At 43.1% G+C, this 20,802-nt stretch overlaps 1 protein-coding gene across 1 annotated transcript in view; it reads left to right on the top strand.

Moving 5' to 3' along the window:
* Window positions 1-19,991, top strand: part of PLA2G4A (phospholipase A2 group IVA) — an 84,116-nt gene extending 64,125 nt beyond the window's left edge. The window contains exons 13-18 of the mRNA XM_083445311.1: window positions 2,447-2,515; window positions 7,700-7,942; window positions 10,564-10,748; window positions 12,176-12,371; window positions 12,672-12,829; window positions 15,307-19,991. Of these exons, the coding sequence (XP_083301437.1) occupies window positions 2,447-2,515; window positions 7,700-7,942; window positions 10,564-10,748; window positions 12,176-12,371; window positions 12,672-12,829; window positions 15,307-15,435 (980 nt within the window). The 3' untranslated portion in view covers window positions 15,436-19,991. The remainder of the gene's footprint in view (window positions 1-2,446; window positions 2,516-7,699; window positions 7,943-10,563; window positions 10,749-12,175; window positions 12,372-12,671; window positions 12,830-15,306) is intronic.
* Window positions 19,992-20,802: the final 811 nt, after the last annotated feature.

The raw sequence follows: 20,802 nt of genomic DNA, 5'->3' as shown, positions 1-20,802 counted from the left end.
CGACGACATAGCAAGGTAAAGCGCAAAGCCCTAAAAGTAGGGAGAGGTGGGCGGGTGTTCCGAATGCATGCACCGAAAGAGGAAGCTCTGGGTCACGTGCATGGGCATAAATAGGTCCCTCAAACCGTTTAGACTGCGTCCCATTGGCCAGATTGTACCCAGCTTCGAGGGACCTACTAATCGGGTGTTGTGGCTGAACAATTGTACCCACCCACAACACAGGGTGTCGGTTTCCAGGTCTCACCGCAATACGTGCCCTCTTTAACGGAGGACCCTATTTGTCACTTTTTTCCAGGATGACCTGGGACCATTCATAAGCACTCTATTGGTTTGCTCAATCAACCAGCTACAAATCCACCTCACGTTACCTCATTCAGCCCACATTTTACTAACTTCTCTGCAGTAATATCATGGGGGACTTTGTCAGAAGCCATACTGAAATCAATATTCACTAAATCCATAACATTCCCTTGATCTTTCAATTTTGTAACTCTGTCATCTCCTTTAAATGTCTGCTGTTTTTCTTTAGGTATTAGCTTTTAGAATGTCTTGAGTAGTGTGCGTAACTGGGAAGCTGGGAAGATTACATGACAATATGTAAACCTGTCATTGATGCTGATCTACACAGATGTAAATTGCGTGAGGGCGTGACTCTCATAAAAGTCATTGTAATCAAATGTACTTGTAAAGAAACCTATCTGTTTTTTGGGTGCAGATCTAGTTGAGTTAAACATTCCTTTGTGAGTTAAAATAACCATTTAATATTAAGCCTACCGAGTCTGAGACTGTTTCATAAGGATCTTTTGAGATAATGTAGGAAGAGTTTCTGAGACAAGCTGAGATTTTTCTAGGGTCAGTAAAAAGCAACGGTCTGTTTCAGACATTCGTTCTTGGTTTCAGAATGAATGTTTTTGGAGCTGGGAATGAGAGTCAGGGCCACACATGCCTTACTGCTCTCCTCCCCTCTTTAATTCCTTCAGACTGGTTTGTTTTAAACCACAGTTTCCAATTGTATACAAAATGAGAAACCCTGGCTTAATGTCTTTTAACCTGGCTTAATATCCTAGTTATCAGATGCCAGTACAAATACACTATTTCATCTTTATCAAAGGGGATGCTGCTGTGGGAAAGACCCAAACCAGAGGCAGAGTTTAGGAAGCACTTCCCTCTGCTGATGCTTTTTGAGCTTGGTCCATTTGTTACCTCAGCAAGGTGGTTGCTTTCCATGGCTGGCTTCTCTGTTACCGAGGTGAGATACAGAAATTTCTTGTTTCGTGGTCCACATTGTGTCGGTTGCTACTCCTATCAGCAGCCCCTACGGAAGGGAGAAGGACTGATAGGACGCGGCCTACTCACATGTGAAGATGCTTTTATTTGTTACAGAGGGTAATGTGGGAGCCAGACATGGGGCAGTGGTTTTGTGGCAGGAACCACAACACCAAGGTAATGTAGAAACTTGGCCTTGATGTGGTTCTGAGAGGCAGGTTTGAAGAGTTCAGCAACAGGGTGAAGTCAAGAAGAGGCTGAGAGGGGAGTCTTTGCCTTCTAGCACTTTTGTAAGAGTTCTTTTTATGGTTCGTAGTATGATATTTTGGCAGCATATGCTTCAGAAAGCGCTTGTCTCTTTGATATTCCAATTCCTTGTTGTCAACTATGCAGCCTTTTGAGTAAAGGGGAGGGTAACAAAATGCCCCCCTCACCCTGGAAGCATGCAAAGCAAGGCAATCTTAAACCACCATGTTGTATTTGTATTACAGTGGTACCTCGGGTTACATACGCTTCAGGTTACAGACGCTTCAGGTTACAGTCTCCGCTAACCCAGAAATAGTACCTCGGGTTAAGAACTTTGCTTCAGGATGAGAACAGAAATCAACGTGGCGGCGGTACAGCAGCAGCGTGAGGCCCCATTAGCTAAAGTGGTGCTTCAGGTTAAGAACAGTTTCAGGTTAAGAACGGACCTCTGGAACGAATTAAGTACTTAACCTGAGGTACCACTGTAGTCTGGAAAGCCAAAATGTTGTGCATTAGGCTGGCGACTGTCATATAATGCAAGTTAACCGCTGTTCTCTGCTCAAGCTTAAATTAGTGTTCTTCTCTGCTTATATGTTTTGAATTTGGTAGTGCAGGAAGAAAAACGGAGGCCTCGTCAGTTGGTCAGGAAAAAAAGTAGTTTTGAAACATATTAATCTCTTGTTTAACTTTCTTCAAAAGACCGTGCTCTGTATTGTAGTTTTAGCCCTAGAGATCTCCAAGTGTCCTTTAGCTTAGTGATCTGCTGGTTTTATGGATGTGGAAAATCCTTTGGTCATAAAGTTAGCTTCAGATCGTTTATCGTTTTATTCCAGCGTTACACTCTCCTTCCAAGAACTTGTGCAGCTCCTTTGATTGCCATTTTACCAACCCAGCCATTTAAGGTACCAAAATCTTCCTTTGTTTATTTCCACAGAAAATATCAGGATGCGGCACCTAGTGAGCAACGATTCAGACAGCGATGATGAGTCACAGGAACCAAAAGGTAAGAAAGGTCACCAGACATGATACTTCATACAACTATTTTTACTGGCGTGTCCCAATAAAGCAAGACATCATGAAAAGGAGAAAATTCAGGTAGTATTTAGGACCCGAGAAAGGAATAGTCGGCTTTTTGATGAACTGTTTCCTGGTGCTTTATAAAGTTAGGGAAGGTGGAGGTGGTTGGGTGGTGTGTGTGTGTGTGTGTGAAGATGAAATGTGAGACCTTTTTTGGTGGCAGAGCAGAGCACAGTGGCACCTTGGTTCTCAAACTTAATCCGTTCCAGAAGTCCGTTCCAGAACCAAAGCGTTCCAGAACCAAGGTTCACTTTCCCACAGAAAGTAATGCAAAACGGATTAATCCATTCCGGACTTGTAAAAACAGCAATTTAACATGAATTTTACTATCTAACGAGACCATTGTTCTGATCCATATAATGAAAGCAATAAACAATGTACTGCAGTCGCACAGTCAGTCAATCAGTAGCTGAACTGGGTTCCACACAGTCACAAAAACAAAACAAGAAAGAGCCGCAAAAACACAAAATAAATAGCAAAAACAGACAGACCTCATCGTGACACTCAAAACGGAAGTGTGGCACTCAATCGGAAGCATGGCACTCAAAATGGAGCACGTTTGGCTTCCCAAAAAAAGCTCGCAAACTGGAACACTTACTTCCGGGTTTGCAGTGTTTGGGTTCCAAGTTGGTTGAGTACCAAGGCGTTTGAGAACCAAGGTACCACTGTACTGTTGATGGAGCTGTTCTTCTGTGGAGGAGACCTGACCTCTGCCCAATTTCCTGGGGTTTCAGGGGTGCAGTAACTATTGACCAGCCAAGGCTCTCCATGTTCCTAAGCCAGTCCATTGCCATGTGATGCCTGGAGCTTGTGGAGCCAAAATAGGTCTCCTCACTTTCCGTCTTGCAGGACTTTGGATGCAGCAGTGACTCCAACTAATTTTTGAAATAGTCGAAGTCACTTTGTGAATCACATGTTCTTGTTGACGAACCAGGCTGTGGTTCATTAGAAACGTCTGGGGTATTTATGAAACCTGGAATGAGAGTTCTCTTTACGGTCAAAGGAGAGCCCACCCTTCTGAACAATGTTGGGCGGGGACAGTATGGCTCTGAGCGTGTTATGCCTTCCAGGGGAACATTAAGACTTGCGTGTGCCTCTCTCAATTACATCAGTAACAAAAATGCTCAGCTGGGCAGATAAGATCTCTCTTTTGGCCAGACTGTTTCCCCTTCTACTTTTCCGCATGCAATTCAGTTCCATTTTCTCACATCTACTCTTGTCATGGAAGATTTTCCCTTATGGCGTATCAGCAAAGTGAGGAAAAGGAGTCTTCCTTCCTTCCTTCCTTCCTTCCTTCCTTCCTTCCTTCCTTCCTTCCTTTTAAGATGGAAGCAGATTAAGGTAAAGGTAAAGGGACCCCTGACCATTAGGTCCAGTCGTGGCTGACTCTGGGGTTGTGGCGCTCATCTCGCTTTATTGGCCGAGGGGGCCGGCGTACATGACTAAGCCGCTTCTGGCGAACCAGAGCAGCGCACGGAAACGCCGTTTACCTTCCCGCCGGAGCAGTACCTATTTATCTACTTGCACTTTGACGTGCTTTCGAACTGCTAGGTTGGCAGGAGCAGGGACCGAGCGACGGGAGCACACTCCGTTGCTTGGATTCGAACCGCCGACCTTCTGATCGGCAAGCCCTAGGCTCTGTGGTTTAACCCACAGTGCCACCCGCGTCCCTCCCAATTACTTACCGGTATTAATTGGTTATTAATGGCATTTATATATTGCCTTTCTGCACCAAAGGCAATCAAGGGTAGTTTACAATGTGAAGCATTAACACAATCAAAAAAAGGTACAAATTTTTCTCAAGCCAGCCTTCAGCGGCTTATGACACCAGCTCCCTGGCTTCTGCTTTCCCTCAAGGCACCCAGGTCTTGAATGGCCCCAGGGAAAATGGCGGGTGGGGTTTCTCCAACTGTCTTCTCAGGCCACCAATGGGCTCCTTCAGGCACTGGTGGTTATGTGCTCCCTTCTCTTTGGGCTCTCCTCAGAAACACTTATGGTAGTTATATACTTGAATATATTAAGTATAATAATTACTTAGCATGCACGAATAGCACTTTATAGACCATTCAGAACACTTCACATACACTCCTTATAACTAATTTCCAAGGTAGGCCATTATTATTATCCTTATATTGAAGACCAACAGGAGAGAGGAGCAGAGGGCCAAAAGCACAGCTGTAAGGTTCCCTCATTGCGAGAAGCAAAGCTACAGGGAACCAGGCAGAGGGCCTTCTCAGTAGTGGCGCCCGCCCTGTGGAACGCCCTCCCAGCAGATGTCAAAGCGATAAATAACTACCTGACATTTAGAAGACATCTTAAGGCAGCCCTGTTCAGGGAAGTTTTTAATCTGTGATATTTTACTGTATTTTTTGTTTCTATGGAAGCCGCCCAGAGTGGCTGGGGAAACCCAGCCAGATGGGCGGGGTACAAATAATAAATAATAATAATAATTATTATTATTATTATTATTATTATTATTATTATGGCGAGACCGTTCTGGCCAATTCTGACACAACTCCCAAGAAGAATGTGGTTTATGAGAGGGCCCTACTTCTATCAAATTGCTCAAAAGCCTAGAGAAACTACTGAGTCATTTGTCAGGGAAAGGCAGCCAATTATTAAAAAGGGATGGGGGGGGGGATCCTGGAAACTATAGACCGGTTAACTTAACGCCCATTCTAGAAGAACTGGTGAGAAGCATTGTCACCCTGTCACGGGGATTTGAACCGCCGACTTTCTGATCGGCAAGTCCTAGGCTCTGTGGTTTAACCCACAGCGCCACCCGCGTCCCTGGAAGCAGATCAGTATGTCCTTTTTTTTATTTGTTTGTTACACAAGAAAATCTTTAATAAAAACTTTTTTTAAAAAAAAAATTCAGTACTTATTGCTAGAAGCCCTTTGGGTTTGTTTGTTTTATTGTTTGCTTGCTGTCTTGTTTGTTAAGGTATGTATTTGTATTTTGCCGCACCGAGGGGCTTTTCAGAGTGACTCACAATAGAAAATAATAAATGATTAATCAAAACATTTGATCAGTACCTTTATTGGCAAATAACAGCCAGGAAGAGAAAGGTTTTCATTAGGAAATTGTCACAGCCCTGCTGTCATGGCATATCTTCCAAATTGGGACCTCACAGCTGCTTTCTTGTCAGAATAAAAGTGGCCAGTTTAAGTAAACATCTTGCTTATCGCAGCACATAATTTAACATTTAGCAAATATTTTTTTTAAAAATAGAAACAGTAGCATCAGATTTCAGCCCAAATACTTTGCATCCTTAAAATTATTGTGGGTGTTTTTCAGAAATTACAGCTGGAGTCCTAGGCATACTTACCTGGGAGTGACTTCTGTTTAACTTGGTGTGACTTCTAAGTAAACACATATAGGATTGAGCTAAGGGGTCCATAATTTTTGGCTGCCCTTGAGATAGGCCAAAGACTGGTCATACAGACTCTTTCTGTTTCAGATTGCCCACTCAGCCTCTTTCAACTCTCATGATGCCAGATACATCTCTGCTGCAATTCTGTGGCAGGGAAGGAACACCGGAGAGAGGGGACACTTTGAGCTGGAAAATGTCCAGAGTTAAAACGGTTTCATGCCTCACCTGCGATTTCTTCGCTTAAAATTGCAGCCTTGTGGCACTTCTTTCTTTAACAAGTGAAAGTCTGCTGAAGCATCACTACCTGAGTTTGTGTGTCATGTGCGGTGTGCCCTTCAGGCATTGCCAGAGCCCAAATGCTTCTTTATTTAACTTTCTGTGGGAGAGGTAGTTTTATTAAAACATTAATTCAAGCACAGTTGTCTTGGCATGTTACATTACATGCTGAAGTTAGAGAGAGAGAGTGTGTGTGTGTGTGTAGACACATACACACACACACACGAGTGCTTTTTATGAGGGGGCACAGGGGTACGCATACTAAAAAAATGTTTAGGGGTACTCTCGTTTTGACTCAAGAAAATCACCATTTTACAGAGTACCCCTAAACATTTTTTTAAAGAAAGAAGCACTGTGTCTGTCTGTCTGTCTGTCTATCTATCTATCTATCTATCTATCTATCCATGGTTCATTTTACATATCTTAAATCCCTGCATATTTTACAGAAACTATACCATTCAGTATTCAATTATTACATCCATCATAACTTATTTACACTGTTGAATTTATCTTAATGTTGCCAGCGTTTTCAGCTGTACACAGTTATTTCCCATATATTCAATAAACATTTTCTCTAAATGTTTGTTCTTCTTGTTCTCTTATTCCATATGTTAACTCTGCAAACTTCACATATTCTGTCAGCTTAAGTTGTCCTCCTTCTTTGGTTTGGACCTTGCTTGTTTTCCATTTTGGGTCCAACAAAACACTGGCTGCAGTAGTGGCATACATAAACAACATTTTGACACCTGGGAATTTCAGTCTGAATTATCCCCAACAGAAAGGCCTTTGGGGGTTTTTTTTGGTGGGGGGGAAGTACTTTTAAACATTTCTCCCCCAATTCATTATGAATCATTTCCCAATACCCTTTTACAAGTCCACCACATGTGAAAGAACGTTCCCTCAACCTCTTTGCATCTCCAGCACTTACCTGATTCAGTCTTATGCTAGCCTACTTGGAGTTAAATACCATCTGTAAATCATTTTCAAGTAGTTCTCCTTCAAAGAATAACATGCTGTGAAAATAATAATAATAATAATAATAATAATAATAATAATAATAATAATATATTTATACCCCGCCCATCTGGCTGGGTTTCCCCAGCCACTCTGGGCGGCTTCCAACAACATATTAAAATACAATAGTCTATTAAACATTAAAAGCTTTCCTAAACAGGGCTGCCTTCAGATGTCTTCTGAAAGTCTGGTAGTTGTTTTTCTTTGGCATCTGGTGGAAGGACATTCCACAGGGCGGGTGCCACTACTGAGAAGGCCCTTTGCCTGGTTCCTTGTAACTTGGCTTCTCACAGTGAGGGAACTGCCAGAAGGCAATCGGTACTGGACCTCAGTGTCCGGGCAGAATGATGGGGGTGGAGACGCTCCTTCAGGTATACTGGACTGTTGCCTTCAAATCACTTTTCCAGAGTTTCCCCCATATGCTGAACTTCTTCCTGCTCCTATAGGCTCAGAAAACCCTGATGCTGAGAAAGAACGGGAACAGAGCAACCAGGAGAGCTGGGTTCAGCGGATGTTTATGGCTCTGGTGGGCGACAGCGCCCTTTTCACCACCCGGGAAGGACGCGCAGGCAAAGTACACAACTTCATGCTGGGCCTGAATCTCAATACTTGCTACCCGTATTCTCCTTTGGCCAGCTACGGTGCTCAAGAATCTGTGGACGAGGATGAAATGGATACTGCTGTTGCAGGTAAGTGCATACACTTTGATTTATCCTTCCTCTCTCGTGAAAGCGTCCGTGTATGTGAATGGCAAATGTGAAACCTGGTGTGGGACTTGCTTCCCAATAGGTAAAGGTAAAGGACCCCTCGACGGTTAAGCCCAGTCAAAGGTGACTATGGGGTTGCGGCGCTCATATCGCTTTCAGGCCAAGGGAGCTGGCGTTTGTTCACAGACAGCTTTCTGGGTCATGTGCCCACAGGACTAAACCACTTCTGGTGCAACGAAACACCGTGACAGAAACCAAAGTGCACAGAAATGCCGTTTACCTTCCCGCCACAGCGGTACCTATTTATCTACTTGCACTGGTGTTAGGTTGGCAGGAGCTGGGACAGAGCAAGGGGAGCTCACCCTGTCGTGGGGATTCAAACCACCAACCTTCTGATTGGCAAGCCCAAGAGGCTCAGTGGTTTAGACCACAGCACCACCCACACCCCTGGAAAGGCATTGGAAAGGCCTTCTGCATGGGCCAGTAGGCAAGGCAATGTGTTTGGTGGAGCAGCAGCAGCATTCTGCTTTGCCATCCTGGCTGGCTGACTATTCTGTGCTGCATGCAGAAATAGGGAGCCACTGTCTCATCTCATACTGTGGATGCAACAAGGTGAATTTCCTGTGTGTTTGGGTTTGTGTGCAAGAGAGAGATTGGTGTTTTGTCTAGGCCTTGGACCTGCCCATTTTGGGCCATGTCTCCACTCACCAACAGAATGCAACCCTGAACAGTTTTCCTGTGACAATGCAGCCCTTTGGGTGGGGATATTCCCTACCCTGGTCTAGGGATGTAATTCTCACTTCAGCTGGTGCAACTCCCAAGCAACCCCCTGCAATTGGAGAAAGAGTGCCTGGCTTTTCTATCAATAGCTATTATCCATTGTAAAAACATGGAGGCAGTGTGGTGTAGTGGTTAAGAGCAGTAGACTCGTAATCTGGTGAACCGGGTTTGCTTCCCTGCTCCTCCACATGCAGCTGCTGGGTGACCTTGGGCTAGTAATACTTTTCTGAAGTCTCTCAGCCCCACTCACCTCCCAGAGTGTTTGTTGTGGGGGAGGAAGGGAAAGGAGAATGTTAGCCGCTTTGAGACTCCTTCGGGTAGTGACAAAGCGGGATATCAAATCCAAACTCCTCTTCTTCTTCACAGGGAATATGCCTAATTGAGACATGAGATAGTGGCCACTGCTTCTGGGCTCCGCAAATGCATGTGGCTGGTCCCTGTTGGCAATAATGGATTTTTTTTTACCAATGAGTCAAAAAATATTGCTCTCTTTTAAATGGTTCGGAGTCCATTTTCAGTGAATATACTAACTGCCCTGAGGTCACTGGAAATAGAACTAGACATTCTGTGGCACAGTGTTTACCATTTTTCACCGCTAAGACTTACCACATTAAGATAATTGAAGACTGAATGGGGAACTAAGCCATTTAGGTGCATAACTTAGGAAGTTTGTAGTCACGGATCTCCATATTACATCACTCATGCTAAGAGCTACATCACTGCAGAGTATCTCAAAATAACAACAATTATGCCTTGTTTTAAAAGTCATTAGGTAAGATGGAATTTCCCTCCATCGTGCAATTGTGCTCAGATTTTGCAATAGTGCAACCTTTTATATCTCTGTTCAGTGGGACATTCGCCCAAGTGAGCCTAAACATTCAAATAACTCAGGAACATGCAGAAAAGCATATGCTTCTCTTAAGTGGCTGTCTCATCATTTCCATCTGTGCTCTGCTAAATATTTTTTTAAACTTATTATAGATGTTTATAACTATCTAATCCTAATATTTGAAGAAAGAGTAAAAGTGGACATCCATCTTAAACAGTAGAATGCTGAAAAATAGTAGGGAAAATATACTGGATGGCAGCTTTAGGCTTTGAGTATTTCTTTACACAATTTTCTAACTACACACATGAGGTCAGTATGTGCTTTTGGGTGGCCTGTTGACTGTGGCCTGGTTCAGAAGATCTTTCAAGGCTCTATAAACCTATTAGAAATGAAAACGTGATGGTCTTTTTCAGACAATTATCCAAAGCTTCATAAACCATATTTGGTTGGATAACCCCCATAGAGGGTTTTACAATATTTGCTTAGCATTAGAAAATAGCTCATACCATGCATTTAATATAGTTAAATTATTTTAAATTAGCATTTCCAATACTTTGAGATGTGTAATCACTTGAAAGAACTAATTAGGCCTAGGATTAAATTAGGATTAAATAAATAATAAAGAAAATGTATGATAAGAAAAGTCAGGAAATTTGATCATGACCGGAATATTGTTATATGAAATAATGATATTGGAAACTTACCACATTTAATTACAAGGAAATTCAGATGGAAGAGATTAGATGGAAGTCAAGTAATATGTTTATGAAGATGGATCTTAATTAACTAAGTTTTAGTGCATGTGGTAGTATATGGGATGTGGGAAGTATTTTATGTTCTTTACTTTTTCTTTTTCTTTTATTATTGTTTATTCTTTTTTTGTTATGTTATGCTTTTGTATGAAAATTAATAAACATTATTGTGGGGGGGGGGAAGAATTCTGTTTTGAATTGTGTTTGTCAACAAATGGCATCGTTTGTCTCATTCTGCCCAGATCCTGATGAGTTTGACAGGATAATGGAGCCATTGGATGTGAAAAGCAAAAAGATTCACATTGTGGATAGCGGGCTTACATTTAATCTGCCATACCCAATTATCTTAAGACCACAACGAGGGGTTGACCTTATCATCTCATTTGATTTTTCGGCACGTCCCAGTGATTCTAGCCCTCCTTTCAAGGTGAGAAATCCAGGATATTGCAATTCATGCGGAGGAAGTGCTAAATAAGAATTTTTTTCCCCTCACACAAATGATGATAGGTTGTTTTACATGAAGCCCTTGTGCAAGTGGAACAATTTATGCTCACCCAATGGAATTTTCTCTCCCTCTACTCCCCCTCTCGCCTTCCGCCCCCCACCAACTGCACACATCCAAATATGCTCTACAGCATGAGTAGGCAAACTAAAGCTCGGGGGCTGGATCTGGCCCAATCGCCTTCTAAATCTTGTCCATGGATGGTCCAGGAATCTGTGTGTTTTTACATGAGTAGAATGTGCCCTTTTATTTCAAATGCATCTCTGGGTTATTTGTGGGGCCTGCCTAGTGTTTTTACACGAGTAGAATGTGTGCTTTTATTTAAAATGCATCTCTGAGTTATTTGTGGGGTATAGGAATTTGTTCACCCCCCAAATAATCTGGCCTCCCTACAAGGTCTGAGGGACAGTGGACCAGCCCCCTGCTGAAAAAGTTTGCTGACCCCTGCTCTACAGATTAGGGAGGAGCAGTCCTGTTGCACAATCAGAAGTCATCTCCCCTCTTGTGCAAAGGCATATAGAATTATAGAAGGGACCACAAGGGTCATCTAGTCCAAAACCCTGCAAAGCAGAAACCTTTTGCCTAACCAGGGGCTCAAACCCTGAGATTGAGAGTCTTATGCTCTACCAATATCCTTGGACTCAACCCAATATGTGAACTTGGAGATGCCATTTTTGGTGTCAGTTCAACAACGCCATGAATCTGCCAGGCAAACATGGGAACTGGTCCATTATCTTGCTGCCAGCATGCTTCCATGCTATTCTTGTATAAATATAAATGGCAACTCTAAATTTGTGTGCATTTGATGCATGCAGAACCATGCACGCATGTGTCATGCTTGGCACCGGAAGGGAGCAGAACAGGCTGAAGGAGCGTCTCCACCCCCATCATTCTGGCCGGATACTGAGGTCCATTTCCGAGGGCCTTCTGGCGGTTCCTTCACTGTGAGAAGCAAAGCTACAGGGAACCAGGCAGAGGGCCTTCTTGGTAGTGGCACCCACCCTGTGGAACACCCTCCCATCAGATGTCAAAGAGATAAATAACTACCTGACATTTAGAAAACATCAGGGAAGTTTTTAATGTGTGACATTTTGATGTATTTTTTATCTTTGTTGGAAGCCGCCCAGAGTGGCTGGGGAAACCCAGCCAGACAGGCGGGGTACAAATAATAAATTATTATTATTATGCACGCTCCACCGATGCGCAGTGACCTGGAACATAACCCTCCGCCTAAATGGAGGTTTGCCTGTATTCTCTTTCCATTATTTATAACTAAGGTGTCCACATATAATGCCATTTCTGCCTGTCCCAGCCTTCCTTTTATCATTGCTTTTTTTTTTTCTTTCTTCTAGGAAATTTTACTTGCTGAAAAATGGGCGAAAATGAACAACCTTCCTTTCCCCAAAATAGACCCAAATGTTTTTGATCGCGAAGGCTTAAAGGAGTGCTACGTCTTCAAACCAAAGAATCCTTCTTCTGACATAGACTGCCCAACAATTATCCACTTTGTTTTAGCCAATATAAATTTTAGAGAATACAAAGCGCCAGGTCAGTAGACTAAAATGACAACACAAAATTAATCCTTTGTTATCTAAAGATACGGTTACAGTACAGTTTAATCTTTCTCTCTCTGTGTCTTTTCTCTTAATTATGTGCATGGTTTTTCCTCACCTCTTCATCATCATCATCATCATCATCATCATCAACATCATTATTTCTCATTTTCCCCAGACTGGGACTCAAGGTGGCTTACTAACTTACTTTTACTAAATAGATATTAAACTGTGGTAGATCAACTGAACAGTTTGCCCTTTAAAATGCCTACTTTCGTTGTGGTCTACTTAACAGGTGTTCCAAGGGAAACACAAGAAGAGAAAGATTTTGCTGAGTTTGATATTTTTGATGATCCTGATACACCGTTCTCCACCTTCAACTTCCAGTACTCAAATGAGGCCTTCTGCAGACTGCACGATCTAATGGAGTTTAATACCCTGAACAACTTAAATGTATGTTTAATGCACAACTTGCTTCAATTCAAAGATGCTTCGGTTGCTTTGTGGAAGTGAAGTGGTGGTTCTTAATGACTTTTCCGCTCTGCGTGCAGATTTTTATGGGTGTGGTGCCACAACCCTCTGATTTCTGTTTATTCTTAAGAGGGCTGCTTATCACTTTCGAGAGCTGTTTTTTTATTATTTGTATTTCACAAAGAAAGCACGGCCAATTAATGTGATACAAAGGCATTGCTGTAAAAGAAGAGCCAGAATACTTTTAAGAGCGGGATTATGCCTTAGCTGTGTTCAAAGGGTTCCTGGAATTTGCTCTGTACACCGGGGTATGTTCTGCAGGCAGATTTGGGTCTAAAAGACTCAAATGACGGGTTTCTATTTGGCATCGCTGCGTAAAGTATCTCATGTGTTTTTTGGGGGTTTTTTTTGGCCAAATTTGGTTTGAAAGGCTGACAGTCATTTCTTCTCACAGTAAAATGTGTGATCTGATGGAGTATGGCCGCAGAATGGAACTGTTGTGAAAGAAAAGGGTTTTTTCTGATCAGTGGCGTAGCGTGGGGGGTGCAGGGGGGGCCAGCCGCACCGGGCGCAACATCTGGGGGTTAGGGTTAGGGGGTGCAAATTCACAGGTTAGGGGGCGCAAATCCACGGGTTAGGGGGCGCAAATTACTTGCCTTGCCCCGGGTGCTGACAACCCACGCTACGCCACTGTTTCTGATCATATGGAAGAAGCTCTGCCCTGCGAAAAAGTGTCGAGAGACAAAACTAAATTAGAATCTGAGGACTGTACATACTTCCTACTTTTGTGATACCATGAAGCTCTCTTGGCAGAAAGTGGAGGCATTGTGTGTTGGGCGGTTTATTACGCTGATGGGAAATACGTCTGCTGCAGTCCTAATTAATCCTGCACAGTGTAGCAATCACACTATAGATTCTGTGATCCTAAGATGAAGCGCAGCATACAAAATTAATAATGGAAAGTAGATAAATAAAAATAAATAGAGCTTCCCATCAGCCGTGTTTATGGGGTAGGAAGAATATTTAAGCACGGCTCAATAATATTTAAGTATAATATCACAACTTAAATGATTGCTGTACTTCCGGTATTATGTTAAAGACTGAATGGTTATTACTATGCAGAAGACTAGAGTTTAATATTAGATGTATGGGTTCGGGTTTTTTTCTTTTTGTTTTTTTGCTAACAACTTAATTAAATGAAAGTAGTAGTGTTTTTTCTGCTGTAGATGCCCAAATGGACAGTTAGAATGTGATCAAAATATGCCACCTACTGGCTAAATTTCATTCTGTATTTCTTCTGTGAAAATACAAATAAGGATCAAAATAGGTTGGTTGCATTAAGAGCAAGAGACCCATTCCAAGTTTAAATGGATAAAATTTTCATCAGACACATCAACATAGTTTGTCTATGCTGATGTAAATATTTTTTCCCTATTGTATACAATCAGGTATACAATCTACCTGTATGTAGGTATGCATGCTAGTGTGTGTGTGTGTGTGTGTGTGTGTGTGTGTGTAAATTGATATCCTGAGAATACATATTTCCAGTGGTGAAACCCTTACAGTTACATAGGGTCGGCTTACTTTCAGAACCTAATTACTAATGAGACTTGTGCAGCTGCTGTCTGGAGAATAAATCTCTCCCATGAGTTCACTAGCTCTGCTGCAGGACGATAATTTCAGGCTAATAATAATAATTTTATTATTTATATGCCACCCATCTGACTGGGTTTCCACAGCCACTCTGGGTGGCTTCCAGCATATACAGAAACATAATAAAATATCAAACATTAAAAACTGAAGGGTTGCCTTCAGATGTCTTCTAAAAGTCAGATAGTTGTTTATTTCCTTGACATCTGATGGGCGGGTGTCACTACTGAGAAGGCCCTCTGCCTGGTTCCCTGTAACTTCACTTCTCACATTGAGGGAACCACCAGAAGGTCCTCAGAGCTGGACCTCAGTGTCCAAGCTGAATGATGGGGGTGGAGACGCTCCTTCAGGTATAGAGGATCAGGCTGTTTAGGGCTTTAAAGGTCAGCACCAACACCTTGAATTGTGCTTGGAAACGTACTGGGAGCCAATGCAGGTCTTTGAGGACCAGTGTTATATGGTCCTGGCACCGTTCCCAGTCACCAGTTTGGAGAAGACTTGCTTTAAAACATTTAAACAGATTTCATGCATAAAAATGTACCCAAGGCATGCAAATGCACCTGCCATTTGAAGAACGGGGAGGGAATGCATGTTTATTACCTGGTTTTCCTGGTTATACAAAGACAAAACGGGCAAATAGCATCTGCATCTGATGACCTTTGGTTGTTAGTTGGTTCCTTCTGGAGCATGTTTACATGCTTTGAAAAATCATCCGCGTAAACAAGCACTTCACATCCACTTCGCATGCGGTGACTTGCGGAAGAAGTGGCTACTAATGAGTTCAATGTTGTTTTGCTTCTGTTTTGCAGATAGTAAAGCAAGCAATAGCGGACAGTATTGAGTACAGAAGACAGAACCCGTCACGCTGCTCTGTGTCCCTCAGCAGTGTCGAGGCAAGGAGATACTTCAACAAGACACAAACCAACAACCATACATAGGGATAACACATTGCAGGCTTATCACCCAGAGCAGAGTCTTCCTGGATTGGTCGGACAGACATCATGATGACAAAAATTGCTTCTGGTATAAACAGTGCAGAAACACAATGTGGGCGTTTTATAGACTTTAAAATGGCACTGAGTTCTCTTACGGTCATGACAATAACCTAAGCCACCTGTCAAGGTAGCTCATGTTACTACACAAATGTGCAGCAATAAGCGCTAGAAAATTTTGATACCGTTGTCTGACGATGAGTTCACGCTAATGTGCTCTGTGTACAAAACGCCAGTTCACTCATACATTAGCACCAGTGGGAATATAATTGGCTTCTTTAAAATGTTACTGTTTATTTTTTATTATATATACATATATATAGATACGGCTGAATATTGTTTCTTGTTACTCTTTAACTTGGTTGGTAAACGGGCTAGACTTTTTCTTTTCTATTTTCAAGGAAGGTTGCAAATTCTGGGATGGGGTCTGAAATGTCACTCAGGTGGGGGCGCAGAAAGCACTTTATCTACAACCCTTTCACTTGTCTTCTGCGGTAATAGTGTAGTGTGCGAAAGAGCAACGACAAGAAAATCTCCGTAAAGTGATGTCTTGCTACTTGCTAACTGCCTCAATTTGCTACATGAAACCATCTCGTGCATCCTTCCTTCATGGGATTAGAACAGGCATGGTCAAACTCTGCTCTCCAGATGTTTTGGGATTACAGCTCCCATCATCCCTAGCTAACAGGACCAGTGGTCAGGGATGATGGGAATTGTAGTCCCAAAACATGGAGGGCCGAGTTTGCCCATGGCTGGATTAGAACCACATGAGGGGGAAACCAGGGCCCAGATGACTGGCCCCACTCCATCGCATTGGACCCCTGTCACCCTTGTAACTGTCCACAAGTTTTAGGGGATAGTCTGCAGTGGGGAGCTTGTTGCATTCATGCTGGCTCCTAACATAATTTTGAACTTTGGTCACACAGGAGTCTAAATCTTAGAGGGATCGTACACATGTGGAGTAGGCTGGCCACTTCAGACCTTCTCCTCAATGTGTGGACAGGGTGGGGGAATGCAGATGGGGTCAGTAACCATGACCCCCATTCCTTCCCTCACACTGTGGGGCATAACATCTGAATGGTGCTATAGTCTTCCCCCCTTCTATCATACTGGACGCGGGTGGCGCTGTGGTCTAAACCACTGAGCCTCTTGGGCTTGCCGATCAGAAGGTCGGCGGTTCGAATCCCCATGACGGGGTGAGCTCCCATTGCTCTGTCCCAGCTCCTGCCAACCTAGCAGTTCGAAAGCATACTGGCGCAAGCAGATAAATAGGTACCGCTGCGGCAGGAAGGTAAACGGTGTTTCCATGCACTCTGGTTTCCATTGTACCAGAAGTGGTTTAGTTCTGCTGGCCACATGACCCAGAAAGCTGTCTGTGGACAAACGGCAGCTCCCTCGGGCTGAAAGCGAGATGAGCGCCGCAACCCCATAGTCGCCTTTGACTGGACTTAACCGTCCAGGGGTCCTTTATACTACCATTTCTATGAAGCCCCATGCCACTGTTGGAATATGCAAGTCTTTTATTTGTATCTGATTGGTTGAATGTTTAGGTTGTTCTAAGGCTGTGTGCCTAAGGCACTGCTCATGCATACCTGGAATGAGACACTTGCTGCTGAAAGCTTCTCTCTTTTTTCACTACTTGAAGCTTTGAAGAGTTAACTACAGTGGTACCTCGGGTTAAGTACTTAATTCGTTCCGGAGGTCCGTTCTTAACTTGAAACTGTTCTTAACCTGAAGCACCACTTTAGCTAATGGGACCTCCTGTTGCTGCCGCACCGCTGGAGCACGATTTCTGTTCTCATCCTGAAGCAAAGTTCTTAACATTAAGCACTATTTCTTATACTGCAAGCAAAATAAATGTTCCTTCCTGGTTACTTACAAAGCCTTGTTTCAAACCTCGGAAAACAAAGAAACGGTGCCTTTGAGAAAAAGACTAAGGGCTAATTAAAGTGTCATATTTTAGAACTTTGTTTTCAGGATAGGTTGAAATATGGTGGACTAGTTCTCTGCAGTTGACCACGAATCCTCTTCACCAGAGAGCTCACAGTGATCTATGAGCAAAACGATCTAGCTGATTTGCTCTTCGCAGTGGGCTGACTTTCCCAGACATTCCCATAACTACTGCAAATAAGGTTTTTCATTATGCTTTCGTTGAATATTTTATGTCTAGCTGCCTCCTTTGTTTTCCCGCAAAAATGCATAATGCAGTATCCATAAGCATCAATCACTAGCACTGCACCCCAGTTCTGCAAAACGAGGGTGAATTCATATACACCTTTTCCCCCACTTGATGATTGTACAGTGGTACCTCAGGTTAAGTACTTAATTCATTCCGGAGGTCTGTTCTTAACCTGAAACTGTTCTTAACCTGAAGCACCACTTTAGCTAATGGGGCCTCCTGTTGCTGCCGCACCGCCGGAGCACGATTTCTGTTCTCATCCTGAAGCAAAGTTCTTAACCCGAGGTAATATTTCTGGGTTAGCGGAGTCTCTAACCTGAAGCGTATGTAACCCGAGGTACCACTGTAGTTATTTCACGCAAGCCCGATTGTTGGCGATAAATCAACACATTCAAGAAATTCTGTCAGTAAAGGTAAATTTTACCCATGATGACTTTTATCACCATATCCATAGCTTCTTAATTGTTTGTCTGAATTCAACCGAGGTCTTTTGTGTTAATTTGCTTTTATTGTCAGAATTTCAGCTAATGGATAATGATTCTGGTTCGTCTCCCAAGGTGCCACTGGGCTGTTAAATCTCAGCCGAACAATGTTAATGGTTCATAAGCTTTCATGGCCAGATCCCACTTTTTGCATAGATACCCGGAGTTTGGAGAGGCGGCACTTTATCGAAGCCAAAAGGCCAACCGATCAAGGAGCAAAAGGCTTGCCATCGAGCGGAACATATTTGAATTTCTCTGTCGTGTTCCTTGTTTTTATTTATTTATTTAAGACTGTAAGCTGCTTTGTGGAAGTCAGAATCAAATGAATCCAGAATCCAGTCCACATGAATGCAAGATCCAAATGTCTGGGTGCGACCCATTCCTGATGTCAGCCACATTGATGTGGTCTTCCATTGAGACCCCCCTCTCACCAGAAACCCTGCTCTGCATTCTCTTTGAGTGCTTTTCGCTACCTGGAATTTAACTTTCAACCATGATAATGGCTACTGTTAGCTTGTGAGAGCCCTTTGGTAACAACTACCTGCTAATTTCAAGCATTGATCCTGAAAAACAAATGACTTAAGCCTTCCATGGTGAGAAGTCTTATATAACCCCTTTCTACGATTTAGAAGAAGAAGAGTTTGGATTTGATAATCGTTTTATCACTACCCGAAGGAGTCTCAAAGCGGCTAACAATCTCCTTTCCCTTCCTCCCCCACAACAAACACACACTGAGCTTAGTGGGGCTGAGAGACTTCAAAGAAGTGTGACTAGCCCAAGGTCACCCAGCAGCTGCATGTGGAGGAGCGGGGACACGAACCCGGTTCCCCAGATTACGAGTCTACTGCTCTTAACCACTACACCACACTGGCTCTTTAGTTGGGGATGGATGCGTTCTGATCTGGCAGATGTACTGGATAGCTCAGTTGGTAGAGCATGAGACTCTTAATCTCAGGGACGTGGGTTTGAGCCCCACATTGGATGAAAGTTTCCTGCATTGCAGGGCGTTGGGCTAAATGACCCTCCTGGTCCCTTCCAACTCTACGATCCTTTTGAGAATCGTTTTGATAGCCAAACTTTCTGTGCTTAGGTGCCATATTGGGATTTCTTCTTGCATCTGCTGGGTCAGAAATTTTGAAGCATCTAGTCTCTTGAATTCTCAACTCTGGTCCGAACTTTCTAATTGCTTTCCTTGTTTCTGTCAAAACCATAAATAACAATCATTGCTATAATGAGTTAAAGCAGTTTTCACAGTGGATCAGTAGGAGCTAAAATAAATTTGTATATGATTCTGTTTGCAGTAATTTTTTTCAACAGCTTTTCGTTTATCAGAGAGATTACTTATCCAATGGTGGCTGCATCTATAATAAACAATTCCATTTTCCAATTGTCTACAATATGTGAAACCTACAAGTGAGAACCTGGTAGAGCTGCTTTCTTTCTTAATAGCTACTTCACCAGCCACCTTCAAATGTTTGTATAATACTAAGGGATTACTAAAACCCCTATCCTTGATTAATCAAGTTTTATGTTAGTTTTAATTAGTACTTGTTTAAAACTGTGTGTGTAAAATAAGCACAATGTATTTTACAGTTGTATTTTATAAGTATTTACAGTGAAACAGAAAGCAGCCGGTACTATATTTTTAGATATATCTTTTTAAATATTTTGTTCATAAATACAATAGCACTGGCTTATTCAGTTTTATACAGAAAGCAATTTTGTATGCATCTTTTCTGATACTTGGAGAATCTCCTCTGGATCTGTGTTGTAATATGAAAATATTTGTTATTGTCTTGTTACTGGGTACTTAAAACAATAAAATATGTACTTCAATATATTCCATTTCTCTCAAGTTTGTGGTTTGTTTCGCCCGTGGTCTGCAAATCAAGAGATGGCTTTGGCTATGTCTGTCTTGGTTCCTTCTCATCTCCCCAGAGGCATTGCCCCACTGCCTTTCCTTCTGGTGACTTTATATTACACGTAAGCTGATGCAAACTAAACTAGGTTCCCTTGTGACTATGGGCTCAACGACATTTCCATTTGCCCCACTGCTTTCCCCCAGAAAAAACCTGCTCTTTACCTCTGAATCAGACCCTTTCTTGCAGAGGTTCACAATAGTGGAGTTGCACATGTCTTGTTCCCAAAACTGCAAGACAGTGGCATAGCGTGGGTTGTCAGCACCTGGGGCAAGGCAAGTAATTTGCGCCCCCCCCCCGCTGCACTGTCCCTCCCCCAGATAGTCCCTCGCTCTCTCTCCGCACCGCACCGCACGCCTGGCACCCTCCCCTCCACAGTGGGCGGTGACCCGGCGGCTCGGATCGGCACTGCCAGCACTGCAGTGAGAGAGAGTGAGTGAGCCAGGTAGGGGCAGAGAGCTGCGAGTGTGAGCACGCCCCCCCCCCCCCCCAGAGGTTGCGCCCGGTGCAGCCGGCCCCCCCTGCACCCCCATGCTACACCACTGCTGCAAGAGGTACCTGTGGAGGTAAATCTGTCATTGAATTATACTCAGTATTGATCCATAGTAGATTCCAACGTAGAGTTAGCAAAGTAACAACTTAAACACATTGCAGGATTCCCAAAAAATAGACCAGAGGCAATTATATTCCATCCAGCAGAGCTTTACTGCTACTGAAGGCAAATGAGCATCAT

The sequence above is a fragment of the Podarcis tiliguerta genome (genome assembly GCF_965153285.1).
Source record: "Podarcis tiliguerta genome assembly, chromosome: 6".
Taxonomy (NCBI): domain Eukaryota; kingdom Metazoa; phylum Chordata; class Lepidosauria; order Squamata; family Lacertidae; genus Podarcis; species Podarcis tiliguerta.
The sequence above is the reverse complement of the archived record's forward strand: the minus strand, read 5'-3'. Positions and strand labels throughout refer to the sequence as shown.